Source organism: Neoarius graeffei, chromosome 8 (assembly GCF_027579695.1).
Source record: "Neoarius graeffei isolate fNeoGra1 chromosome 8, fNeoGra1.pri, whole genome shotgun sequence".
NCBI classification, from domain to species: domain Eukaryota; kingdom Metazoa; phylum Chordata; class Actinopteri; order Siluriformes; family Ariidae; genus Neoarius; species Neoarius graeffei.
Window position 1 is genome coordinate 28,224,231 of NC_083576.1, and position 26,860 is coordinate 28,251,090.

Here is a 26,860-nt window from a genome sequence, read left to right on the forward strand (position 1 = left end):
CAATTCAGTTCCAGTTTAGATATTGCCACAAAGAAGCTTTACAGAAATCCAGATGTACATTTACATCACAAATGAGCGAGACAGAGTGACAGTATCAAGAAAAATCTCCCTGAGACAACATGAGGCATAAAACTTGAGAGCCACCAGACTCAAAAAGGAACCCATCCGCTTCTGAGCAATAGCAGATAGGGGGATTATAAATTGTTACTCTTTTACAACTGTGTAGTATAAAGTCAAACAGTACTGAGTGTGTTTAAACAATATTTAGTATGAGCATAATATTAAGATGAGTTCTGGGATAAGCACAGAAAAGTCTTTATGATTAGAACAGCAGGTACAATTATGGGTAACATTATTTAATTGATTATCTTTATTGCCTTTGCTGTATTTTCAGATTTTGTGTTTCAACCCAGTTTTAGGCTACGATCATCTTTCAAAACAACATTTTTGAATATTGTAACAAATCCCTGATTGGGGAGGACACTGAAACACACGGACAGACTGTCTTAGATCAGTCTCTCTGTCTTTTATTCTTTACATAAAACTTGCTTTTGAGTGGTTGTATCACGGTTATCTCATATTTGCACATACACAGACACAGCCAACACTCTAGCCAAAAAGGCCACCTTCTCTCCTCTGCACTCCTTTTATCAGCTCCTTGTCATTGAAACAAACACACAGACAAACAGCACATTAATCACCCACAGGTACAATCACTTTGACACTCACCTTCCCTGGCTTCACTTTCCATTTACAAACCGGCACTTGACCATGCCCCTGCTGCCACGTACCCCCACCACCCAATGGGAGAGGGAGTCTGCCACCACCATCTGCACCCCCGGCCTGTGGACCACCTCAAACTTAAAGAAACTTACCAACAAGTGATCTGTGCATCCTTCATGCAGTGGAGCGGGGTGTGATCTGAGCAGAGAGTGAAAGGGCATCCCAGCAGGTAGTACAAAAGGGTGAAGACCACCCACTTAATGGCCAATCACTCTTTTTTGATGGTGCTGTACTTAGGCCCTGTCCACACGGCAACGGATTCAGGTGAATCTGATCAAATTGTTTATCGTTTCGGCCTGGCGTCCACACGGCACCGGCGTTTTGGGTGCCCCAAAACGAAATCTTTTGAGAACGGGTTCTAGAGTGGAAAGATCTGGCAACGGCGCCGTTGCGAAGTCGTCTGGATGAGTAGAATGGATTTGTTTACGATGATGTCACAACCACATGTGCTTCACGCCCAGTAGAAGTGTAACAAACTCGATGCGAGTTGTCAACAAATCCTATAACTTGGTTCATGAAACGCGCTTACAAAATATTTTCACTGTGAATATTTATTGTGTAATGGTGCAAAGTGAGAGAGAGAGAGAGAGAGAGAGAGAGAGAGAGAGAATAGCCCTTAGGGCAGAGTCAATCCCGCCAGCAAAAATAGGGAAAAAAAGGAGCGATCTCACCTCTTCAGATGTTGGTTTAAGTCCTACAATACATTCCTCAAAAAGGGCGTAGAAGAACAAATTAATCCATCAACGTGTAGCATTCAATTTATTCCGGACCATTAAAGACGCCGCCTTCCGCGTAGAATCATACGTCATCCTCGCCGCCATATTGGATGGGGCTAAGCGGAGAATAAAGATGCCTCATTCATGTGCTGCGTTGAACTGTACCAACAGGTTTGCCGTCCAAACGAGATCACATGGGATTACCTTTCACAGGTGAGACTGGAAAAAATACTTTTCATTGTATTTGGTCATTATAATGTAATTTTGCGAACAGATTTTTCTGACTTTGTGGCTAATATGAAGTCTCACGCATAATAGTTTATGCGCATGCGTCCTTACTTCTTCTATTATTCTGGTGTCTCCGATGGGACCGTCTTACAGCGCACCTAGAGGTGTGGCATGTGTATTGCATCGTTTTCAGCAAGCGTTGTGTTGCCATATGTACCTGATATTTTACTGATCCGTTGCCCATGTGGACGCGATATTTTTTTTTTTTTAAATCTCACTGCCATTGTCGTGTGGATGTAGCCTTAGTCTCCCACATGGAGAGCTTATGGCTTATATATACACACCACCAGGCGCTCCTCTCCCTCCACCATTTGGGACAAAATGGCCCCCAGCCCTCTGTCCAATATGTCGGTCTGCAAAATAAAAAGGAGGGCAAAATCAGGGGAGTGTAAAAGTGGCCCCCACACAGTGCAGCTTTTACCTGGGTGAAGATCTGTTGGTACGGCTCTATCCACTGGACCAAATTTGGTGCTCCCTTCGTGAGATCAGTCAGGGTGCCAGTAACATTCAAATAATTAGGCATAAACCTATATTAGTAGCCAGCCAACCCCAGGAACTGCCCCCCACCCCCTTTTTGGTCTTGGGCTTTGGGCAGGTTGTAATTGCTGTGGTCTGATCAATTTGGGAACACACCTGCCCATGACCCAAGTGAAAACCAAGGTACTGTACTTCCATTTGCCCAATTGCACACGTCTTTGAGTTAGCTGTAAGCCCCACATGCCTTAACGACTCTAGCATGGCCTTGAGGTGTTTTACATGCTGCAGCCAAGCAGATATTACTAGATATAATGATGTTGTCGATGTAGGCCATGGCATAGGTGGCATGTGGGTGGAGGATTTTGTCCATGAGCCACTGAAACATTGCAGGAACCCTGAATAAACCAAATGGAAGGATGACAAATTGGTGTAAACTGAATGGGGTGAAAAAGGCTGTTTCTTTCCTGAGATAGGGGGAGTCAAGGGGATGTACTGGTATCTCTTTGTCAGATCCAGTGTCGAATAAAAATGAGCTGTGCCTAATTGATCAAGCAGTTTATCAATGTGAGGCATCTGATATGAATCAAATTTAGACACCCCATTGACCTTTTGATAGTTCACACAGAACCAGACTGACCCGTCAGTCTTGGAGACTAAAACTTCCAGGTTGCTCCAGTTGCTGGGCGATTCCTTGATTATTCCCATCTCAAGCATGGCCTTGAGTTCATCCCAAACTACAATTTTCTTGTGTTGGTAAGTGGTAGGGGCGGCTACACACCACCACCCCGGAGGCATCTTGATGTGGTGTTCTATGAGGTGAGTGCAACCAGGAAGAGGTGAGAATATGTTGGAAAACACTGTTTGCAACCTAGCAACCTCCATGACACTAGCTGGTGAGAGGTGGTCTCTACAGGGGACGAGGGTGGATCGTGCAGTGGATTTTGTTTTTACCTCTGGCCCCAGCTCCTCCCTCTCTGGAGCCACCATTGCCACTGCCATGGAGACCCCCTTGTTCCATAGTTTGAGCAGATTGAGGTGGTATACAGTGCCTTGGAAAAGTATTCATCCCCCTTGGTGTTTGTCCTGTTTTGTTGCATTACAAGCTGGAATTAAAATGGATTTTTGGGGGGTTAGCACCATTTGATTTACACAACATGCCTATCACTTTAAAGGTGAAAATTGTTGTTTTATTGTGACACAAACAATAATTAAGATGAAAAAACAGAAATCTGGAGTGTGCATAAGTATTCACCACCTTTTGTATGAAATCCCTAAAAAAAGTCAATACTTTATAGAGCTACCTTTTGCGATAATTACAGCTGCAAATCTCTTGGGGTAGGTCTCTATTAGCTTAAGGCCCGGTCCCACTGGCCGATGGACACAAAACGTATGCAAAAAGGACACAGCGGACGAGCAAAATTTCGGGGGTGGCTCTATCCGTTTTCATCCGCTCCAGAAATGGACAAAATTGGCGAAAATTTGCGAAAACAGAACGGAAAAGAACGGACGTGAGTAGTATATAGCGGGGATGTTAAACGCATGTTCATAGGAAGCCTAGCGGATGAAAGCGGATGGAAGTGGATGACAGCTCCGAAGGGGTTACCGGTGATAACTGAGAAGCGGACACATAGCAGAAAGAGCGGATGCATAGCGGATGAAGGGGATGCATTACGTACGCCTAACGGAAACAAAGGGGATGTTGCGCGGATGTATATCGGATGCAGACCGATTGTCCGCTAGGTGTCCTTCTACATACTCTAGACATACTCCAGACATCCTAAATATACGAGATACATCCCAGATATAAATGCTTTGTCCGTTTTGAATACTTTATATACGAGATGCATACGCTTACATCCTTTCTATTTCTGTGCTACTAACGATGAATAGACGTTTCATGTACCTTATCTTTCCTCCCTCTTTCCATTTTCAGCTGCAGCGGATGTGAGTTGCGAGGATGCCCAGAGGATGCAGAGAGGATACAGCAGACGTTTAACGGATGATAACGGACATAGAACGTTTGTTGCTCGTATATGTCGCGGATTTACATCGTACACGGCGGAAAGTTCATCCGTTCTAAAAGTTTTGTGCAGCTCAAAACTTTTTGCACGGATGAAATCACAGTGGACGGATGCTCGATGGATAGAGCGTATGAAGCACGTATGCAATGAGTACACAACGGATGCATAGCGTTTTCCAACGGATGGCAAAGATTTTTTTACGTTTTACATCCTCTTTGCATCCGTAAGTGCAGTGGGACTGGGCCTTTAGCACATCTAGCCACTGGGATTTTTGCCCATTCCTCAAGGCAAAACTGTTCCAACTCCTTCAAGTTAAATGGGTTGCATTGGTGAACAGCAATCTTCAAGTTATGCCCCAGATTCTCAATTGGATTGAGGTCTGGACTTTGACTAGGCCATTCCAAGACATTTAAATGTTTCCCTTTAAACCACTCCACTGTAGCTTTAGCAATATGTTTAGGGTCATTGTCCTGCTAGACCCTGAACCTTCATCTCAGTCTCAAACCTCTGGCTGACTCAAACAGGTTTTCCTCCAGAATTGCCCTGTATTTAGTGCCATCCATCTTTCATTCAGTCCTGACCAGCTTTCCTGTCCCTGCAGATGAAAAACATCCCCACAGCATGATGCTGCCACCACCATGCTTCATTGTAGGGATGGTGTTCTCAGGGTTTGCGCCACACGTGGCATTTCCCATGATGGCCAAAAAGTTCAAATTTTGTTTCATTTGACCAGAGAATCATCTTCCATGTGTTTGGGGAGTCTGCCACATGCTGTTGGACAAACTCCAAATGTGGTTTTCTAGACAATGACTTTTTTCTGGCCACTCTTCCATAAAGCCCCACCCTGTGTATGGCTTAAAGTGGTCCTTTGTACAGATACTCCCATCTCCACTGTGGATCTTTGCAGCTCCCTCAACATTATCGTTGGTGTCTTTGTTGCATCTCTGATTAATGCCCTCCTTGCCCAGTCTATGAGTTTTGGTGGGCAGCCTTCTCTTGTCAGGTTTGTAGTGGTGCCATATTCTTTCCATTTTGCTTTAATGGTGCTCCCTGGGATATTCAAAGTTTGGGATATTTTTATGACCCAACTCTAATCTATACTTCTCCACAACTTTGTCTCTGACCTGTTTGGAGTGCTCCTTGGTTTTCATGTTGCTTGCTTAGTAGTGTAGCAGAGTCAGGGTCCTTCCAGAATATGTTGATTTATACAGTCATCATGAGACAGATCATGTGACACTTTGATTGCATGCAAGTGGATCTTAAATCAACTAGTTATGTGACTTAAGTGAATTGGTTAGACCAGCTCTTATTTAGGGGTTTCATACAAAAGGGGGCGAATACTTATGCACACTCCCGATTTCTGTTTTTTCATCTTAATTATTGTTTCTGTCACAATAAAAAAAAACAATTTGCACCTTTAAAGTGGTAGGCATAAATCAAATGGTGCTCGACCCCCCCCCCAAAATCTATTTTAATTCCAGCTTGTAATGCAACAAAACAGGAAAAACACCAAGGGGGATGAATACTTTTGCAAGGCACTGTATATGCCGCACCCCGCCTCTATCCATTTGCTTCACCCCATCATCAACGTCCCTGACCTCAAAGGGGCCTTGCCACTTGGTGAGTAATTTAGAGCTCGACGTGGGCAATAATATGAGCACTTTATCTCCTGGTGTGAATTCTCTAAGATGCGCACCCCTGTTGTACAGCCAGGACTAACGTTCTTTCCGCCTGCTGCAAATTCCCCTTAGCAAAAAGTAGTATACTTAAAGTTCATTTTATTAAGTATGCTTCAATATAAGTATAGCAAGTATACTACAGACCATGTACTTTTAGTGTACTAGAAAGTATACAAATTTAATACTTTTTTGGACTAAATTGGAACATTTCAAGTTTATAAAAGTATACTTTAAAGTTCATTTTAAGTTTGCAAAAGTACACTTTAAAGTATACAACAAGTACACTCCTCTATATACTATCAGTGTACTTGGTATATCCCTCTCGTATGCTTAAAGTATACCACAAGTACACTTATCGATATACTGCCATTGTACTAGTTATATACTTCAAGTCCCTATTTTTAGTTTATTATTGTATACTTTAAGTATACTGTTATAAACGTTGGTTATTTCACTAGTTTACTTGTTATACTTTAAGTTTGCTTGGCATATTACTTGTAGCTTACTATTTATATACTGGAAATATACTCCTTAAAGTATTCTTAAAGTTTACTCATACTGTATGTACACAAGAGTGTGATGCATTTACAAAATCACAAGACAGAATGTTGAAAACAAGTTTGATATACAACCCCGATTCCAAAAAAGTTGGGACAAAGTACAAATTGTAAATAAAAATGGAATGCAATAACTTACAAATCTCAAAAACTGATATTGTATTCACAGTAGAACATAGACAACATATCAAATGTTAAAAGTGAGACATTTTGAAATTTCATGCCAAATATTGGCTCATTCTGGAGACTTGTCCAGGGTGTACCCCGCCTTTCGCCCGTAGTCAGCTGGGATAGGCTCCAGCTTGCCTGCGACCCTGTAGAAGGATAAAGCGGCTAGAGATAATGAGATGAGATGAGATATTGGCTCATTTGAAATTTCATGACAGCAACACATCTCAAAAAAGTTGGGACAGGGGCAATAATGGCCCTTTTCCACTACCCTTTTTCAGCTCACTTCAGCTCGCTTCAGCTCACTTCAGCCCGACACGGCTCGCGTTTCGACTACCAAAAACCAGCACGACTCAGCTCGTTTCAGCCCTGCTTAGCCCCTAAAACTCGCACCGTTTTGGAGTGGGGCTGAAGCGAGCCAAGCCGTGCCGAGTGAGGCTGGGGGCGTGAGCAGACACTCCCCTGTGCACTGATTGGTGAGGAGGAGTGTCCTCACATGCCCACACACGCCCCGTGAGCACGCTGGGATCTGTAAACACCGCAAACCCGGAAGGAGAATAATTATGAATTACGAGAATTTCTGAAGCCTTATGCGCCTTGCCTCATCTATACGCTCTTGCCAGTATCTGTTGGCGTTGTCGGTGACAACAAGCCACAGCACCAAGACCAGCAACACTAACGACTCCATGTCCTCCATGTTTATTGTTTACTATTCGGGTCGTGAGACTACCGCTGAAAAGACCACTAGGATACTGTACATGGCTCTTCCTGTCACCGTTGCAACCTCTGAGCGCTCATTCATATGCCCTTCAAATAATGTGCGCAGTATAGGCTATTGATGTTTTATTATGAGCCATGTACAGTATCCTAATGTTTTTTGTTTCTGAGTTACATGTTCGTTTGAAGGACTTCGTTTTTGTAGCCTAGTACAGTGACATACAGAGCATCGTGGACGAGTTCGCGGAGCGCAAGGCTTGTCGTATGCCCTTCAAATAATGCGCGCAGTAGGCTATTGATGTTTTATTATGAGCCATGTACAGTATGTCGCCTAATGTTTTTTTGTTTGAGTTACATGTTCGTTTGAAGGACTTAATGTACAAAATAACATAGTTGCACCCTGTAGTGTTGAAATTGGTAAACACAGTGCATTCAGTGAGGTTTGCACCGCCCTCCTTTTATTTCTGACTCTTCCTGTCACCGTTGCAACCTCTGAGCGCTCATTCGTATGCCCTTCAAATAATGTGCGCAGTATAGGCTATTGATGTTTTATTATGAGCCATGTACAGTATCCTAATGTTTTTTGTTTCTGAGTTACATGTTCGTTTGAAGGACTTCGTTTTTGTAGCCTAAAATGATGTTATGATAAGCTTTAATAAAGGGCCCGGTCATTTGCCCCGCCCCCGGCCCTGCTCTGACTTGTTCCGCCACTGTCACTGATGTCACTGTTTGCGCTGCTTAACGACATCACGTGACGTCCACCCACTTTCGCTAACTCCACCCAATGTGTCCACCCACTTCCAGCCAGCACGGTTCAGCGCGGTTGTAGTTGAAATGCAACTCCAACAGCCCCGCTCAGCTCGACTCAGCACGGCACGGCTCAGCCGCGTTTGTAGTGGAAAAGCGGCATAAGAGGCTGGAAAAGTTAAAGGTACAAAAAAGGAACAGCTGGAGGACCAAATTGCAACTCATTAGGTCAATTGGCAATAGGTCATTAAGATGACTGGGTATAAAAAGAGCATCTTGGAGTAGCAGCGGCTCTCAGAAGTAAAGATGGGAAGAGGATCACCAATCCCCCTAATTCTGCACTGACAAATAGTGGAGCAATATCAGAAAGGAGTTTGACAGTGTAAAATTGCAAAGAGTTTGAACATATCATTATCTACAGTGCATAATATCATCAAAAGATTCAGAGAATCTGGAAGAATCTCTGTGCATAAGGGTCAAGGCCGGAAAACCATACTGGGTGCCCGTGATCTTCGGGCCCTTAGACGGCACTGCATCACATACAGGCATGCTTCTGTATTGGAAATCACAAAATGGGCTCAGGAATATTTCCAAAGAACATTATCTGTGAACACAATTCACCATGCCATCCGCCGTTGCCAGCTAAATCTCTATAGTTCAAAGAAGAAGCCATATCTAAACATGATCCAGAAGCGCAGACGTCTTCTCTGGGCCAAAGCTCATTTAAAATGGACTGTGGCAAAGTGGAAAACTGTTCTGTGGTCAGACGAATCAAAATTTGAAGTTCTTTATGGAAATCAGGGACGCCGTGTCATTCGGACTAAAAAGGAGAAGGACGACCCAAGTTGTTATCAGCGCTCAGTTCAGAAGCCTGCATCTCTGATGGTATGGCATTAGTGCATGTGGCATGGGCAGCTTACACATCTGGAAAAACACCATCAATGCTGAAAGGTATATCCAGGTTCTAGAGCAACATATGCTCCCATCCAGACGACGTCTCTTTCAGGGAAGACCTTGCATTTTCCAACATGACAATGCCAAACCACATACCGCATCAATTACAGCATCATGGCTGCGTAGAAGAAGGGTCCGGGTACTGCACTAGCCAGCCTGCAGTCCAGATCTTTCACCCATAGAAAACATTTGGCGCATCATAAAATGGAAGATACGACAAAAAAGACTGAAGACAGTTGAGCAACTAGAATCCTACATTAGACAAGAATGGGTTAACATTCCTATCCCTAAACTTGAGCAACTTGTCTCCTCAGTCCCCAGACGTTTACAGACTGTTGTAAAGAGAAAAGGGGATGTCTCACAGTGGTAAACATGGCCTTGTCCCAACTTTTTTGAGATGTGTTGTTGTCATGAAATTTAAAATCACCTAATTTTTCTCTTTAAATGATAAATTTTCTCAGTTTAAACATTTGATATGTCATCTATGTTCTATTTTGAACAAAATATGGAATTTTGAAACTTCCACATTCCGTTTTTATTTACAATTTGTACTTTGTCCCAACTTTTTTGGAATCAGGGTTGTATTTTCAAACATTTCAAAAACAAAGACCTATGAAATCAAGTCCTTCCTTACTGGAGAAAATGAAGGAAAAAGTGCACATTTGCATGTAAAAATGTGAACATAATGGTCTCTTCATCAATAAAGTCGTCAAAAGTTTTTTTGTTTTTGTGTATGATTTTAAGGTACATAAAAATAATGCAATTGAGCACATACTATATACTGTAAAGTTTTAAACTCCAGCATTATATTATATTAATATATAAATTAAATGTTAAGCATGAGTCAATGACTTGACCTTATTATGCACTTGGAGCAAGATATACTAAGTATTAGTGCTTTGTGGCAGAAAAACATAAAAAGTATACTAAAGTATAAGTTTTAGTATTAAAGTATAAGTCTTAGTATTAATGTACTTAGTCTTAGACTTTTGTTTATACTTTTCAGTATAAGCCAAGTATACTTCACTATACTATTCTTAAGTATATAAAATATAGTTTATAAAAAGTCAACTTCAAGTATACTTCCTCAATTTTAGTAAAAAATAAGTATACTCATAGTACACTTGAATAAACTTCTTTTTGCTAAGGGTCTCCTGGGTTAGGTGGCTGAGTGTGTGGAGTTTTGTACGCAGGTTGAGAACATGCTGAATTTCATTTTTACTGTCAGAAGGCCCCACCCTCCCAGTTTTTCCATATGACATCTAAGACGCCATGAGGCTTGCGCCCATATAATAATTCAAATAGGGAGAACCCTGTGGAGGCTTGTGGGACCTCTCATACTGTGAATAACAGGGACTCGAGCCATTTATCACAGTTACAAGTATCTTTGCACACAAACTTAAGAACTTAATTCGTAAGAGTTGGTTAAATTGCTCAACCAGGCTGTCTGTCTGTGCGTGATGAACGCTTGTGCGGAGTGATTTAACCCCTTGTAACTTGTAGAGTTTGTGAAGTGTGCATGACATAAACATAGTGCCCTAATCAGTCAGGATTTCTTTTGGAATCCCAACTCGGGAGATAATTTTAAACAGTGCTTCTGCAACACTGCATGCAGAAATGTTACATAGAGTCACTGCTTCCAGGTATCGCACTGCATAGTCCACCAGGACTAAAATAAAGTGATCCCCTCATGCAGTCCAATCTAATGGCCTGAAAACATCCATTCGAATTCTTTTGGAGGGGGTTTTGATTAAGGAAGGAGGGCATAATGACACTTTTGCGGAGCCCACTGGATTTATCAGTTGGCACTCACATCATGCCACACACCACCCACGGACATCCCTGCAAATTCCCTGCCAGTAAAACTGGTCCATGAGTCGGGTTAGTATTTTGTCTTGCCCTAGGTGTCTGGTCATGGGGTTATAATAAGCCACATGAAAAAGGAGTTCCCTGCGGCTTTTTGGTATCAACAACTGGGTTATTTGCTCTTTGGTCTGAGTGTCACTCAATATAACCTGTCTTTAATTATGGAAAAGTATGGTACAACATTTGGCTGGAGATCCTGAGTATCAACTACTCTTACTTGGTCTCAAGTGTGTGTCACAGAGTCTCGTCTCACAGCTACTCCAGATGGAAATCCATTAGGGAATCCTCGAGAGAATGTGGAGGGCTGGTGTGCTCCCCACTCTGTGTGTCACTGTGATGCAGGGCTGATGTAGATGGCTCTGGGATAGCTTCCCTAGATAATGTCACACTGGATCCCCCATGACTCGCTACCGCAGGACCCACCCACCACCACTCGCTCTATTAGGCACCTAAACCCTGGCCACTCTGTCCCTAGAATTAGTGGGTGGGTGAGGTGCCGGCTAACCGCCGCCTTGACATGAGAATTTGTTCCCCGAAATTTGATTTTTACCAGTACCTTGCTGGTATATTTGTGAATATCCCCATGCACACACCAAACCTTCACCAGACGTGCTGTACTCGATGCCGCACCTTGAACCAAACTTTGGTGGAATGATGTTTGATTACAGTCTGAATCCACCAAAGCATTGTAAGTACCCCCTTGTATACTCACCAGTATGCGGTGCATTCCAGCTCAATCGGTGGCAGTTTCTGGCACATCGGGGAGCCAGACCACTGCCCCCATCTCCATTGCATGGCACTGGTCTGAGAAGTGCCCAACCTCCCTGCAAAATGAGCACACTGCCCCAAGCCTCACCTCTGCACCACTGGGGCGAGGATCACTCACCAGATGGGAGGACACAGAAGCATAAGAGGAGGAGGGGGAAGGGAAACCATGGGCTCAGGGAGCTGGCTGTGGGGGAATCGACCCCCACTTCCGTGGTGTAGGGAGGGGAGGGAGGGGCAGAATGGGAGAAGAGGGCCGGGTGAAATGCTCCAATGCGACTGCATTGATGACCCCCTGGACATTATGGTCTTCTGCCCCCAACCACTTTTGGCAGGAATCCTGGAGCTGCTAGCCATAGGCGAACGGCTAGCTGTCTTCCTCCAGGGTTAGCGTGCAGAAGCTTTGATGGTTTTGCTTGGGGGTGCAGCCAACTCTTTGCAGGACTGCATGCTTCAGGTCATTATATTCCAAATTGTTGTCAGCGGGCAGTTGCTGGGCTTCGCCAGTGAGCCACTCACTGCTCGTCCAGCCTTCCCCATGCCTCTGTAACTTGCTCAAACAGTGCTAGGAAGTCCTTGGGGTCATCATGCATCAGGGTGACATGGGGGAAGCCCACTGAATCTGTGGCAAAGGCACCGGTAGGTATGATGAGATGCAGGAGCATCTAGTGGTCCTCCTGCTGGGCCTGCAGCAGATCCTTGAAGCGCCACTCCTGCTCTTTGTGTACCTGATGCTGATTCTGTTGGGTGGCAGCAAGGGCATGGACAGGCTTTTTGAATGCCGAGGACTCCATGGTGGCGGTTCACTTCAGCATCCTGGGTTTCAGCATCAGTGTAACAAATCCCTGATTGGGGAGGATACTGAAATACACAGACAGGCAGGTTTGGATCAGTCTCTCTCTCTCTCTCTCTTTTATTATTTCCAGAAAACTCACCTTTCAGTGGTTGCGTCACAGTTATTTCACAGTTGCACATACACACATACAGACACTCTGGCCAAAAAGCTCTTCTTCTAGCCTCTCCACCCCTTTTATCAGCTCATTGCCACTGAAACAAACACACAGACACTCAGCACATTAAATCATCCATGGGTGTGATCACTTTGCCACTCACCTTCCCTGGCTTCACTCTCCATTCACAAACCAGCACTTGACCATGCCCCCGTTGCCACAAATATATTCTTGTGGTATTTTGATTATATGTGCCCATGTATGGTCATTGATGGTTTACTGGATTACTGTTTTGGCTTAAAGGGTAGCGTGTTTTCATGCAACCATCTTCTTTCAGCTAGATCATAAGCTTCTCTACTGTTAAAGTGCAACACAACCTTAAAATGACCCAGATATTCTATAAATTGTTTGCTGAGCATGTGTCCAATCTTACCCATTGTAAGGAATTCCTTCATTATGTAAAACAAACAAACAAACAAACAAACAAACAAACAAACAAACAAACAAAAATCTGTCAGGTGCAAGGTAGGAGGCAGATGTAAGTGCAGAAGTATATTTATTATAGTGAAAACACACAGGCAAACAATCCAAATCAGCAGACAAACTCATTAACATTAAGACATGCAAAAGGTTGGGTGAGGCACAAACAGGATATCACAGGCAAACAAAGAGCAAAATGTAAACTGGGAACAGGCACAGAGATCAGGAAACCAGGATATCAGACACGGGTAATCTAAGGCTTGGTAATATGTACTGACGTCGCGTAATACTTTGCACTAGGCATGCATCTAAGCAGTCCTTATATAGGTGCACATATTGCGCCTCAATCATGTGCAGGTGTGCATTGTTAACAGCGCGCATGCAAGAGGTTGCTCGATGCATGCGCAGTCCGGGATGCACCACAGAGTTCTTCAGGTGCGTGCGCCAAAGTGTGCCAGAGAGAATGCCCCCCCAAAGGGAGCTCCCTGTGGGAGCAAAAATCCATCTTTCTTGGCTCCGTTGAGGGCTCAGGCTCAGGACAAAACTTGGACTCCTGACTTGAACTGGTCTTGGGCTCTGGAGATGACTCGGGCTCTGGACTGGACTTGGGCTTGAGCTCTGGACTAGACTTGGGCTGTGGACTGGACTCAAGCTCTGGAGATGACTCCAGCTCTGGACTGGACTTGGGCTCGAGCTCAGGACTGGACTTGGGCTCAAACTGTGGAGATGACTCGAACTCTGGATTGGACATGGGCTCTGGAAATGACTTGGTCTCTGGGCAGGAAGCATACTCAGACTTTGGACTTGACTTGGACCCTGGACTTGGCTTGGATTCAGGACTGGGAGTGGGCTCAAGCTCTGGGCTGGACCCGAGCTCTGGAGAGGACTCGAGCTCTGGGCTGGACTCTGGCTCAAGCTCAGGAGATGACTCGGGCTTGAGCTCTGACCTTGGCTTGGACTCAGGGCTGGAAGTGTGCTTGGGCTCTGGACTGGACTTGAGCTCTGGAGATAACTTGGGTTCTGGGCAGGAAGCGAGCTCAGACTCTGGACTTGACTCGGACCCTGGACTTGACTCGGATTCAGGACTGGAAGTGGGCTTGAGCTCTGGACTTAACTCGGGCTCTGGACTGGACTCAAGCTCTGGAAGTGACTTGGGTTCTGGGCAGGAAGTGAGCTCAGACTCTGGAACTTGACTCAGACTCAAGACTGGAAGTGGGCTCAAGCTCAGTTAGTCCAATGCTTCAGTCCTGGTTAGGACCTGGTGGTGGGACAACGACGCCTTCATGGCTGGGCAGCTGGTGCTGGCACTGGTTCTGGAGCAGACACTGGCGCTAACTGACTCCAACACTGGCGCTGGCTTGGGAGCTGGCATTGGCTCTGGCACTGGAGCTGACTCAGACTCAGGCACTGGAACTGGCTCTGGTTCAGGAGCTGACTCTGATGCTGGAGCTGGCACTGGCCCTGATGCTGGCACTGGAACTGACTCAGACTCTGGCACTGGTTCTGGAGTAGACACTGGTGCAGGCTCTGATGCTGGCTCTGGCATTGGAGCAGACACTGGCACAGACACTGGCACTAGCATTGGCCCAGGCTTGGGTCTGGGCACTGGCTCTTGCTCCATCTCTGGTTCTGGCTCTGTTGTTGGCAGTGACTCTGGCTGGTGCTCTGGTTCAGATGCTGGCTTTGAGGAGCTGGTTCAGGTGCTGGTTCTAGCTCAGGCGCTGACTCTGACTGTTGAACAGACTGTGGGACTGGCTCTGGAACAACAGACTCTAGAGCAACAGCTTCCTCCGCTGCCGCTGTGTCAGCCATTGGAGGGAGCTCTGGAGCAATGGCCTCCTCTGCTGCTGCTGGCTGGAGGGAGCTCTAGAGCAATAGCTTCCTCCACTGCCGCTGTGTCGGCCATTGGAGGGAGTTCTGGAGCAACGGCCTCCTCCACTGATGCTGCATCAGCCTCAGGTGTGATAGCCCCTTCCCAAAAAATTTCATGCGAGTCCTCTTCTTCTACTGATTCATACAGTGGGGCAAAAAAGTATTTAGTCAGCCACCAATTGTGCAAGTTCTCCCACTTAAAAAGATGAGAGAGGCCTGTAATTTTCATCATAGGTACACTTCAACTATGCGAGACAGAAGGGGGGAAAGAATCCAGGAAATCACATTGTAGGATTTTTAATGAATTAATTGGTAAATTCCTAGGTAAAATAAGTATTTGGTCACCTACAAACAAGCAAGATTTCTGGCTCTCACAGACCTGTAACTTCTTTAAGAGGCTCCTCTGTCCTCCACTCGTTACCTGTATTAATGGCACCTGTTTGAACTCGTTATCAGTATAAAAGACACCTGTCCACAACCTCAAACAGTCACACTCCAAACTCCACTATGGCCAAGACCAAAGAGCTGTCAAAGGACACCAGAAACAAAATTGTAGACCTGCACCAGGCTGGGAAGACTGAATCTGCAATAGGTAAGCAGCTTGGTGTGAAGAAATCAACTGTGGGAGCAATTATTAGAAAATGGAAGACATACAAGACCACTTATAATCTCCCTCGATCTGGGGCTCCATGCAAGATCTCACCCCGTGGGGTCAAAATGATCACAAGAACGGTGAGCAAAAATCCCAGAACCACACGGGGGGACCTAGTGAATGACCTGCAGAGAGCTGGGACCAAAGTAACAAAGGCTACCATCAGTAACACACTATGCCGCCAGGGACTCAAATCCTGCAGTTGCTCTCAATCCGTGGGGTCAAAATGATCACAAGAACGGTGAGCAAAAATCCCAGAACTACACGGGGGGACCTAGTGAATGACCTGCAGAGAGCTGGGACCAAAGTAACAAAGGCTACCATCAGTAACACACTACGCCGCCAGGGACTCAAATCCTGCAGTGCCAGATGTGTCCCCCTGCTTAAGCCAGTACATGTCCAGGCCCATCTGAAGTTTGCTAGAGAGCATTTGGATGATCCAGAAGAGGACTGGGAGAATGTCTATGGTCAGATGAAACCAAAATAGAACTTTTTGGTAAAAACTCAACTTGTCGTGTTTGGAGGAGAAAGAATGCTGAGTTGCATCCAAAGAACACCATACCTACTGTGAAGCATGGGGGTGGAATCATCATGCTTTGGGGCTGTTTTTCTGCAAAGGGACCAGGACAACTGATCTGTGTAAAGGAAAGAATGAATGGGGCCATGTATCATGAGATTTTGAGTGAAAACCTTCCATCAGCAAGGGCATTGAAGATGAAACGTGGCTGGGTCTTTCAGCATGACAATGATCCCAAACACACCACCCGGGCAATGAAGGAGTGGCTTCGTAAGAAGCATTTCAAGGTCCTGGAGTGGCCTAGCCAGTCTCCAGATTTCAACCCCATAGAAAATCTTTGGAGGGAGTTGAAAGTCCGTGTTGCCCAGTGACAGCCCCAAAACATCACTGCATTAGAGGAGATCTGCATGGAGGAATGGGCCAAAATACCAGCAACAGTGTGTGAAAACCTTGTGACGACTTACAGAAAACATTTGACCTCTGTCATTGCCAACAAAGGGTATATAACAAAGTATTGAGATGAACTTTTATTATTGACCAAATACTTATTTTCCACCATAATTTGCAAATAAATTCTTTAAAAATCAGACAATGTGATTTTCTGGATTTTTTTTCTCATTTTGTCTCTCATAGTTGAGGTATACCTATGATGAAAATTACAGGCCTCTCTCATCCTTTTAAGTGGGAGAACTTGCACAATTGGTGACTGACTAAATACTTTTTTGCCCCACTGTAGATAAATGTGAGCATGTTTAGGAAAGTCTGTGAGCTCTGAAGGCATGGGTGCTCTACTCTGATGAGGTACTCCACCCATCGGCGAGCTCATCCAGCTATCCAAGTGAGCATGCAGTTCACTTGGATAGCTGGATGAGCTTACCGATGGTTCAGATTGGCTCTGGTGGCTTGGGTTCTTCGAGGTCCTCATAGAACAGATTGCACTGCAGGCTGAATGATGATGATGATGATGATGATGATGCCCTTTATTGTCACTAGTCACATGTACCAGCGAAATTAGCCGTCAACCTGTCCGTACATATACAACATACAATTGACATAGGGTAGACAGGACAGGAAGACAGGGATAAAGATAAAAAGGAAACACAACATGAGAGATAAGGGAAAAAAAGAAACCCCCCCCCCCCCCCACACACACACACACACACTATGCTCCTGTCAGGAGTACAGTGTGGGAACATTTAAAAACCTTTGCACATAAGCACACAACAACACAAGTACACTTTAAACACGGGACTTGAGGGAGGGAATCAGGGGTAAGGGGGGGAGGGGAGGAGGTAATCCAGCACAAGCAAGCAGCCGTCCGCTCCTGTATGGAATCAATTTTGTGCCAAAATGTTCATACAATACTTTTGAAATATCAAACAAAAACGACAAATCAAAATACAAAAAAAAGTAAATTTTTTTAGACTAGCAAACAAATTATTCATGTAATCTTGCAAAATATCAGTCTATTACTCTTCAGAAACCTTTTATTTTTGTTCCACGTCTTTCTCAGTTTTGTTTGACGTAATTTATTTTGGTTGCGATTCCAGCTTTCTTGTTTGCGATCCCTGACTTTTTGCTTGCAGTTTTGGCACAAACTTCACATGTGGGTGGGCTGTCCAGGAATGCATTCCCATTGGCTAACTTGTGTTTGACTGACAGCTATGCTCAGCCATTCCCCCGGAGGCTATTGCGGTCATTTCCTACTTGGATTCTGGTGGACTGTTTGACGAGTGACCGATCCATTGATGGTAAACAAGGATCGAGTGGACTTCAGTGGCGACTATGATATTGAATTAATTCAACAAAGTGTAAATTCAATATCATAGTCGCCACTGAAGTCCACTCGATCCTTGTTTACCATCAATGGATCGGTCACTCGTCAAACAGTCCGCCAGAATCCAAGTAGGAAATGGCCGCAACAGCCTCCGGGGGAATGGCTGAGCGTAGCTGTCAGTCAAACACAAGTTACCCAATGGGAATGCATTCCTGGACAGCCCACCCACACGTGAAGTTTGTGCCAAAACTGCAAGCAAAAACTCAGGGAGCGCAAACGAGAAAGCTGGAATCGCAACCAAAATAAATTATGTCAAACAAAACTGAGAAAGACGCAGAACAAAAATAAAAGGTTTCTGAAGAGTAATAGACTGATATTTTGCATGATTACACGAATAATTTGTTTGCCAGTCTAAAAAAATTGACTTTTTTTGTTTTTTTTGTATTTTGATTTGTCGTTTTTGTTTGATATTTCAAAAGTATTGTATGAACATTTTGGCACAAAATTGATTCCATACTCCTGCAGCCATGAAGGCGCTGGTCACACACCCACTTGTCACACTGGGGGTAAAAATGGTGACCGCGGAGAGTCAGAGAAGGAATGCGAGGAATGTGAGTGTGTCTCCTAGCAGTGACCTTCAGGGGGAAATGTTGTCCCAGCAACGGCCTGAACCAAGTCCGGTGCTGTCTCAGGGCGCTGAATGTCGATAAGATATGAATTGTTTGGTCTTTCCAGACGCAGTCTTTGCATGTCCACACCACTCGTCCATATCTGTCCATTCCGTCCATTCTATTCAAATTGATCTCCGAAAAATGTATTCCTTGCAAAGCTGAAAGCTGCTCTGAGATAACAACCATTTTGTGGTTAAAGTTCTGAATGTCCACAGTCTGAGTGCCAACAGCTTTGCCCACCACTCCAATCATATTGGGCAGCTTTGTGGGGCTTTGAACAGCTGTCACCGTTGTCTGATTTCCTCGATATACCAGGGCAATGCCTAATCCAATCAGCAAAAGTCCTGTAATCATGGTTCCGAATAGGTAGATATCTTCAATGTCCTCCACAGAAAGAATCGCCAGGCACACGACCCACCACCGCTCCCACGCATCCATCGTGTAACCAGCTGCAAATGTTCCGGCAGGACAGACGGGTTCCCCCGAACCCAAACTTCTCGTCGAGAAAACTGTGTCAATTTCGTTAGGAGACCAGTTTATCAATTCCATGCTTTTTTTTTAGTTTAGAAAGTAATGCAGGAAGAGTCTCTCCAAAAAGTACAGCAGACGAGACAAGACACAGAAGCAAAAAAAGGAGGGAGAGTAGAAAATGCGACCGCCTTCCGTGGAAACACAGAGAAAAAAAAATCCCCTTCAGTGGTAATATATTCCATAGTACGCTGCCAGGAGGTCCATTCCAAAATGCTGCCAGAAATAAGAAGGTAAGGGAACATGGTAGATGCGTGGAATGGCAAACTGTATAACTTCTGCTACATCCAATGCTGGTGAAGTATTCTGTCAGGTGTGAGGTAGGAGGTAGATGTAAGTGCAGAAGTATATTTATTATTATTGTGAAAACCCACAGGCAAACAGTCCAAATCAGCAGGCAAACTCGTTAACATTAAGACATTCAAAAGGTCGGGCGAGGCACAAACAGGATATCACAGGCAAAGAGCAAAATGTAAACTAGGAACAGGCACAGAGATCAGGAAACCAGGAAATCAGACACAGGTAATCTAAGGCTTGGTAATACGTACTGACATCGTGCAATACTTCGCACTAGGAATGCATCTAAGCAGTCCTTATATAGGTGCACATATTGCTCCTCAATCAAGGGCAGGAGCGCATTGTTAACGGCGCGCATGCTAGAAGTCACGTGCACAGTCTGGGATGCGCCAGAGAGTTCTTCGAGTGCGTGCACCAAAGTACCCTGGACTGACACAAACATCAAATCAAATCAAGTTTATTTGTATAGCGCTTTTAACAATAAACATTGTCGCAAAGCAGCTTTACAGAATTTGAACGACTTAAAACATGAGCTAATTTTATCCCTAATCTATCCCCAACCAGACTCAAAAGGGAACCCATCCTCATTTGGGCAACAACAGACAGCCTGACTATAATATTAACAGTTTTAACAAACAAACAAACAAACCCTCACTGTGTGGTTGCTCATATTCATATTCACATATTCATTTACACATCAATCAGACTTTTAATTTGCTCCTGGTTTCAGCCATATTGTAAAAGTATTTTAAGATGTTAAAAAATAAGAACAATTTATGGGGGAGATACACAATTTTCAAATTGCAAAAGATATAACTTGTGTGCCACTGAAATTAGTACCCTTAAAACATACCACAAAGTACTGCAATTTCAGGTGATGAGCATGCCATGCAGCAATTGAGTGCTACTTTACTTTGCTTGAAGCATTTTCAGGCCTTCAGCTGAAAAACAAACAAACAAACAAAAGTTATATCTCATTAGAAATCATGTCTGAAATGCTACTCAGATTGCTTCTTTTTCTTCTTTCCTTCCTGACTTTCTTTTTTTCTTTCTTTTAAAGAAACGTGCTGAGTAATTTAATTTGGATTTTCAATCTTAAGTGGTTGGATTGAAGAGTTTGATATAGGTGTTGAAACCTCTTGAAAGTCCTATAAGAGGCAAAGTGTCTGAGTAAGGCTTGGCAAACTATTTCCATAAAGAAGGGTGTGTAGCAGAACAAATAAATCTGGATAGCCACTTTACAACTTATTGCAAAATTATAAAATTAAGCTTTTGTTTGCTTTTTTGCTTCTGTATGTACACTATCTGCTTCAGCTGACAAAGATGAATTATTCAAATCAAGCAAGCATATATCAAATCAAGTTTATTTGTATAGCGCTTTTAACAATAAACATTGTCGCAAAGCAGCTTTACAGAATTTGAACGACTTAAAACATGAGCTAATTTTATCCCTAATCTATCCCCAATGAGCAAGCCTGTGGCGACGGTGGCAAGGAAAAACTCCCTCAGACGACATGAGGAAGAAACCTTGAGAGGAACCAGACTCAAAAGGGAACCCATCCTCATTTGGGCAACAACAGACAGCCTGACTATAATATTAACAGTTTTAACAGGTATAACCCTCAACTGTCCTCATGGGGCCGTCCTTCACAGGAGCGGTGCGATAAAACTCCGACCAGACACAGGGCACCAGGATGGATCAAGCAGGTCCGAGGGGCAGAAGAGGCCAGCATCTCAATCCCAGGATCAACATGTAACTCAGAGGGACAGATTGGGGGGGAAGAGAGAGAGAAAGAAAACACAGGTTGTTAGGTATGCCCTAAAAATGACAAGTATTAAATCTGTGTGGTAGGCTCGCAGAGACGAGAGTCTTTACATCAGGCATAACACACAACAATGGCATGTTAATATGGTAAAAAATATCATGACCTGCTCTGGCTGGATGCTTGATTGGGTGATGGGAGCAGACTCCTCAGCAATGATGAGATGCAGATGGGACCCTTAGGGCTGGCCAAGACAATTCAATTACATTTCACCGGGTCTGGGACATGCGACAGAATGTCTGACGGCCGATTCCCTGCAGGCTACGATAGCCTACGATATATCTTTGTATAAACTATCTACCAACACTTGATTTGGCCAAATGGATGTAGATATCTACCAATCACCCTGATATGGGCTTGGGTTGAACATCCCTTTCCAGATTTAATCCCCTTTTGCTCTTATAATAACCTCCATTCTACTGGGAAGACTTTCTACTAGATTTTAGAGTGTGGCTGTGGGGATTTGCCCATTCATCCACAAGAGCAATAGTGAGGTCAGGCACTGATGTCAACCGAGGAGGCTTGGCATGTAGTCAGTATTCATCCCAAAGGTATTCAGTGGGGTTGAGATGAGGGCTCTGTGCAAGCCATTTGAGTTCTTCCACTCCCATCTTGGCAGACCATGTCTTCATGGACCTTGGTTTGTGTTCACTGTCATAAAACAGGTTTGGGCTGCTTAGTTTCAATGAAGAGAATTCTTAATGCTATGCAGCATGCAAAAAATATTCTAGACAATTTTGTGCTTCCAAATTTGTGGCAATAATTTGGGGAAAACCCATATATGGGCATGATGGTCAGGTGTCCACATAATTTTGGCCATATAGTGTACAAGGAAATGTGCCCTTCTATTGATTCAGTGATTGGCTTCACTGTTGGTATTTAAACTTTGAGTCTAGGAGTGAAATAAAACGAATCAAATAATACCATTATTTCTTTATCATATCTATGCTGTGCTGATAAGTTTTTCTTTCTTTGTGTAGGATCATATGACGTGAGAGGAAATCTAAAGCTGTATGGTGCTGCAGATAACACCTTCCCCCTATCCTCCTCGGTTGCTGTATTGAGTGCCCAAAGAAGTGGTACAAACAGCCATAGAGTAGCATTGGCATTAAGAGAGTACTGCCTCCCAAGCCCACCCTCTTCACAGACTCTCACTGAGACTCCTGAGCAGCCCTCTGATGAATCCAGCAGCTGTGCCATATCCCTCACAGCTTGTGTTACCAAGGATGTAAATCCCTGGTCCCTGTCAGAAGACAGTAATAAACAACCCCTCACCATGATGGAGCCAGTGGGCATACCTGGGATGACAGAGGACTGCCTAATCCAGCAAACCCGCTCTTGCCTGGGCTGCATCATTGAGACCAAGGACGCACTGGTTAATGAGCCCATTATCAACCTAAAAATGACTGACATGAACCATGAATATGATGCTTGCTCCATCTCCAACATGCAGTGTATGGGCCTCAGTGAAACAGGCAGTTGCTCAGAGCAGCTTCTGGATGACCAGCTTTTGAGCTTTCCCATGCCTAAATCACAGATGGGGGAGAAAAAGAATTTAGATAAAACAGAAAATGACTCAGATCAGACATCCAGAAACATGTATGAAGGCCTTCTGTTGGACAAATGCAATGGGGAAGATGGTCTGCTCCCCAGTTCACACCAGGACTGGGGTTACATTGAGTCCTTTATCAGTGAGAGCAAAATGGAGTTGCTGGATCTATGTTCAAAAAATGAGCTTTCAGTAAACCTTTTCTCAGAGGAGGATGTGGATAACTATATGTTTGATGATGATGATGATTCTGCCCTGAGCAGTGACATGTGCTCACTGAAAATCCGTTATGAGTCTTTCCAGGACAACATGAGGGAAAAGACAAATGTCCTGCAGGAGGAAACACAGTTTAACTTTTTTCCCAGTGTCCTGGTAAACTCCACAAAAATAGAGGGTAGTGTGGTAAAAAAGAGTGCAGATGACCTCTTACCTAAATCTGAAGACCTCGCACTAGAAAATGAACATAAAGAAAATGCCGGTGATAGCTCCTTAGAGAGGGCACCTGATTACAGTCCAAAGATTAATTACTTCATTGATTCAAGCAACTCAACTGAAGACTCAGAGGACTACAGTGATGACAGCTCTAGCAATGTGTCTTCCATTGACACTTTTCATGAGCGCAAAGAGAGAAACATGTTTTCACGAAATAATATTTGCTCTTCCAACCCTCTAAACTACGGATTAAGAGCAAAAAGAAAAGTTAGGTACAGTGATGACTACCTTTATGATGTTGACTCCATTGAAAGTGAAAAAAACAATGAAAAGCATGAACAGACACCTTCTAGTCCAAGACAGGAAGAGGATGATGACTGGTGCCCTAAAAAGAGAAGAAAGTCTTCCCGCAAAGAAGCACCCATGATAATCAAGTACATTATTATCAACAGGTTCAAAGGAGAAAAACACATGAGTGTAAAGCTCTGCAAAACTGATCCAACAGTCATGACTGTAAGTTTAAATGAGAACACAATTAGTGTATATGAAAAACTGGCTCCTCTGAAAGATTTCTGGCAGAAAAAACAGAGAGAGCATGAAGAACAGCTTCGATTGCATGCAAAAGATCAGCAAAATTTTCATCTTAATAGCTGGAATCGACCATTTACTTCTAGCCCTCCCAAAAGGAAATACAAGCTAGCAAACAGACTTAGGATTCAGAGGATTCAAGCTGTACTGCAATCATCCCACAAGCAGGGCTTCTCTTACCTTGATCTGAGACAGGAATCTGGCTCTAAAGAAGAGACAGCTCCCAAAGCAAGACCATTAACAGTAGCAGCTCCCAGCTGTTCAAGTACATTAGACCCAAATGACATCATACACAGTGTTACCCCAAAAAGCAGATCACAAGAGAGGGAGGAGAAGAGAATAGGAAATAAAATGGTCAGAATCCGGAAATTCAAAAGTGAAGCAAGGCTCAGAAGTGAGAAAATGAAAAAAATTGAAGAGAACAGTGAAAGCAAGATGAACAGTAATGAAGCATGTGCTGTGACAGAAAAAAAGGACACTGTAGAGGGTGGGAATGAAACACATATCAACTCAGCTGCACACAGTCCTCAGAATCAAACAGCTGAAACCACTGAAAAAATAGTTTTCATGTCTAACACCTGCTCCTATAACAAAGCAACATCATCTGATGATATGGCCACAGGTATGTCTGTTATCCCTGGAGGTTATCTGCAAACATTGTTGGAAGCCTCAGACACTTTGGGTGGCTCTGGTGGTTCTTTTTTTTCTCAACAGAACCCTAGGCAACAATCTCTGGGCCTGTCTCTGGAAGAGCAGCAATTTGCTTCTCTTCAGCTGGCCCAAAGCTGTGTACTCTCCCCACCCTCTGAATCAGAGCTCCAACAGTCTCCTCAGAATGGTCTCTCCCAAATATGGCACACCCAACTTGACCCAAATCAGCAGTTCAATACTGATATCACTGAGACAGCAGTCTTGCCCAACAACTTCCCTAGCACCATATCTATGCCAATCTCAGAGAACCTTGCAGTTCCAGGGTATAGTCAGTTGGGGTTGGATACCAACAGAATGCTTTATGAAAAAAATTACATGCCTGAGCAGACACTACCGCCTGATTCAGATTTCCAAACATGTCAAGTTTCCCGTATGGAAGGCCAGCTACAGTTTCAAAGAGGGGCACTGGAAAGTGACAATGGAAGGCTCATCAGTTTTGACTCAGTTGGCTCACTGTCAGCTGCTTCCAGCAATTACAGCTCTCTAAGTCTCAAGTCTTGTGAGAAAGATGGTGAAAATGATGTGAATGAGAACTTTCTGGCCCACTGCAGTCCTAAACTGGTGATTCAGCAGAGCATTGACTCAATCACACCACTGAGGGAGTCAACAGACTTGCTAGATATCTCCAACTTCACTCCTGATAAATTCAGACATGCATCACTGTCAGAGCTCTCACCTCCTGAGACACCCAACTTGTCCCCGCAGGTCACATGGAGAGAATTGAAGATACTGGGAAATCCCAAGGTTCTCCAGAATGGGTCTGAGCTAACATTGGAGGGTGCGCAAGAGGTGAAATGGAATTGCAACTTAATAGAACACCAAAAACACCTGACTGGATTCACAGTAGATAATCACCAGTTTCAGTTGCACAGTTCTAATAATGGCAACCTTATAAGTCTGGAAAAGAAGTCAGTGAATGAAATGGACTTTGATGAGCAAGGTGCTGGCATGAACAGTGGGAAAAAAGGCTCAAAGAGGAAAGGCAGCAACAAGCAAACTTCAGGACAAAGTGCTAAAAAAAGCAAAGCAACCAAACCAAAAGCTGTAAAGGGAGAGAAGGTAAAGACCCCACGACAGAATTCACGAGCATCCAAAAAGCTGAAAGCCTTATTGGATGAAAAGACTAAAGGACAGCTCGGGGACTCAAAGTGTATGACACACCAGCTGACAGATAGCAGCTCTGAGGACTGGCCAGGATTAGGCTGGTCAGAGACCAACAGTTACACGGATGACCAGCGGGAGTTTGAAGAACCATCCAACATCCTTTCTAACATAGTATCAGGGATGGCTGAAGTGCAGCGTTTCATGATGACCTCAATTGAGCCAATATGGGGCCCTGCAACAGACATCTGTTTACCCTTAGAGGCAAATAGTCTAAAGTTAAAGACTCTTAAAATCCTTGCAGGAACCTCATCTGAGCCCAAAAAAAAAGGTGTTGTGTCTGCTGAAGGTACAAAAGGCAAGAAAGGAGGGGGGAAATGTGGCAAAAATCAAGCTAAGTTCAATGCCTCTCATCCCCTTTTCCCACAGTTGGCTCTGGGCTGTAACATGTTTGATAAGTCTAATCTTGGGGTACCAGGCATAAATGGACCTGCGCACAAAAAAATGTACCGTCACAAAACCAGTGCAAAATTTCCTCGGATCGAAAACCTCAGAGGCAAGCGGACTGATCCAAATAAGGACATAGCATTGATGACCTCATTTGAAAAACTGAGGTAATATTTTGTAACTAGCTGCTGATGCACGTTCCTCACTTTCTCCCACTTCATGTTCAGCCCCCAGTCCTTGGCATACCTGCACTGACTCAAAGCAAGAGATGCATGGAAATTACCATTGACCCACCCATCTTATTTTGGCCCTCTGAAGATGATGTAGATATCATGCATGAGAATACTACATGTACTTACAAACTACCTATTGGATGGTTGTGCAAGGCTTGACTGAGATTTTAACCTATCATGGCTGCATTTTCTTCATGCTTTTGCAATTTTTTCTTGTAGTTGTTTTGGTTCTTTTTGTCTGAAGAAAAAAAAAACCATAAATACAATGTGTCTTCTTGGGAGACATTTTTAAAAATGAAATTTGTTACCCTAAACGTATGTTGTTATATTTCTTTGTTTGAAACATAGCTGTTTCGATAAAAATACTGCTGTGCAAAGCAAGCGCCACAGTTAGATTTTGTATGCAAAACAGGATGATCCCGTCTTGCTTTCTCCCTTATGCTGCCTGACTTCTTCAATTCAAAATGCTGATCCTGCTATCTTGGATAAGTGAC

At 44.0% G+C, this 26,860-nt stretch overlaps 1 protein-coding gene across 1 annotated transcript in view; it reads left to right on the plus strand.

Moving 5' to 3' along the window:
- The window catches only part of nexmifb (neurite extension and migration factor b), a 31,355-nt gene extending 4,811 nt beyond the window's left edge, over positions 1-26,544 (plus strand). The window contains exon 2 of the mRNA XM_060926877.1: positions 22,286-26,544. Within this exon, the coding sequence (XP_060782860.1) occupies positions 22,286-26,304 (4,019 nt within the window). The 3' untranslated portion in view covers positions 26,305-26,544. The remainder of the gene's footprint in view (positions 1-22,285) is intronic.
- Positions 26,545-26,860: the final 316 nt, after the last annotated feature.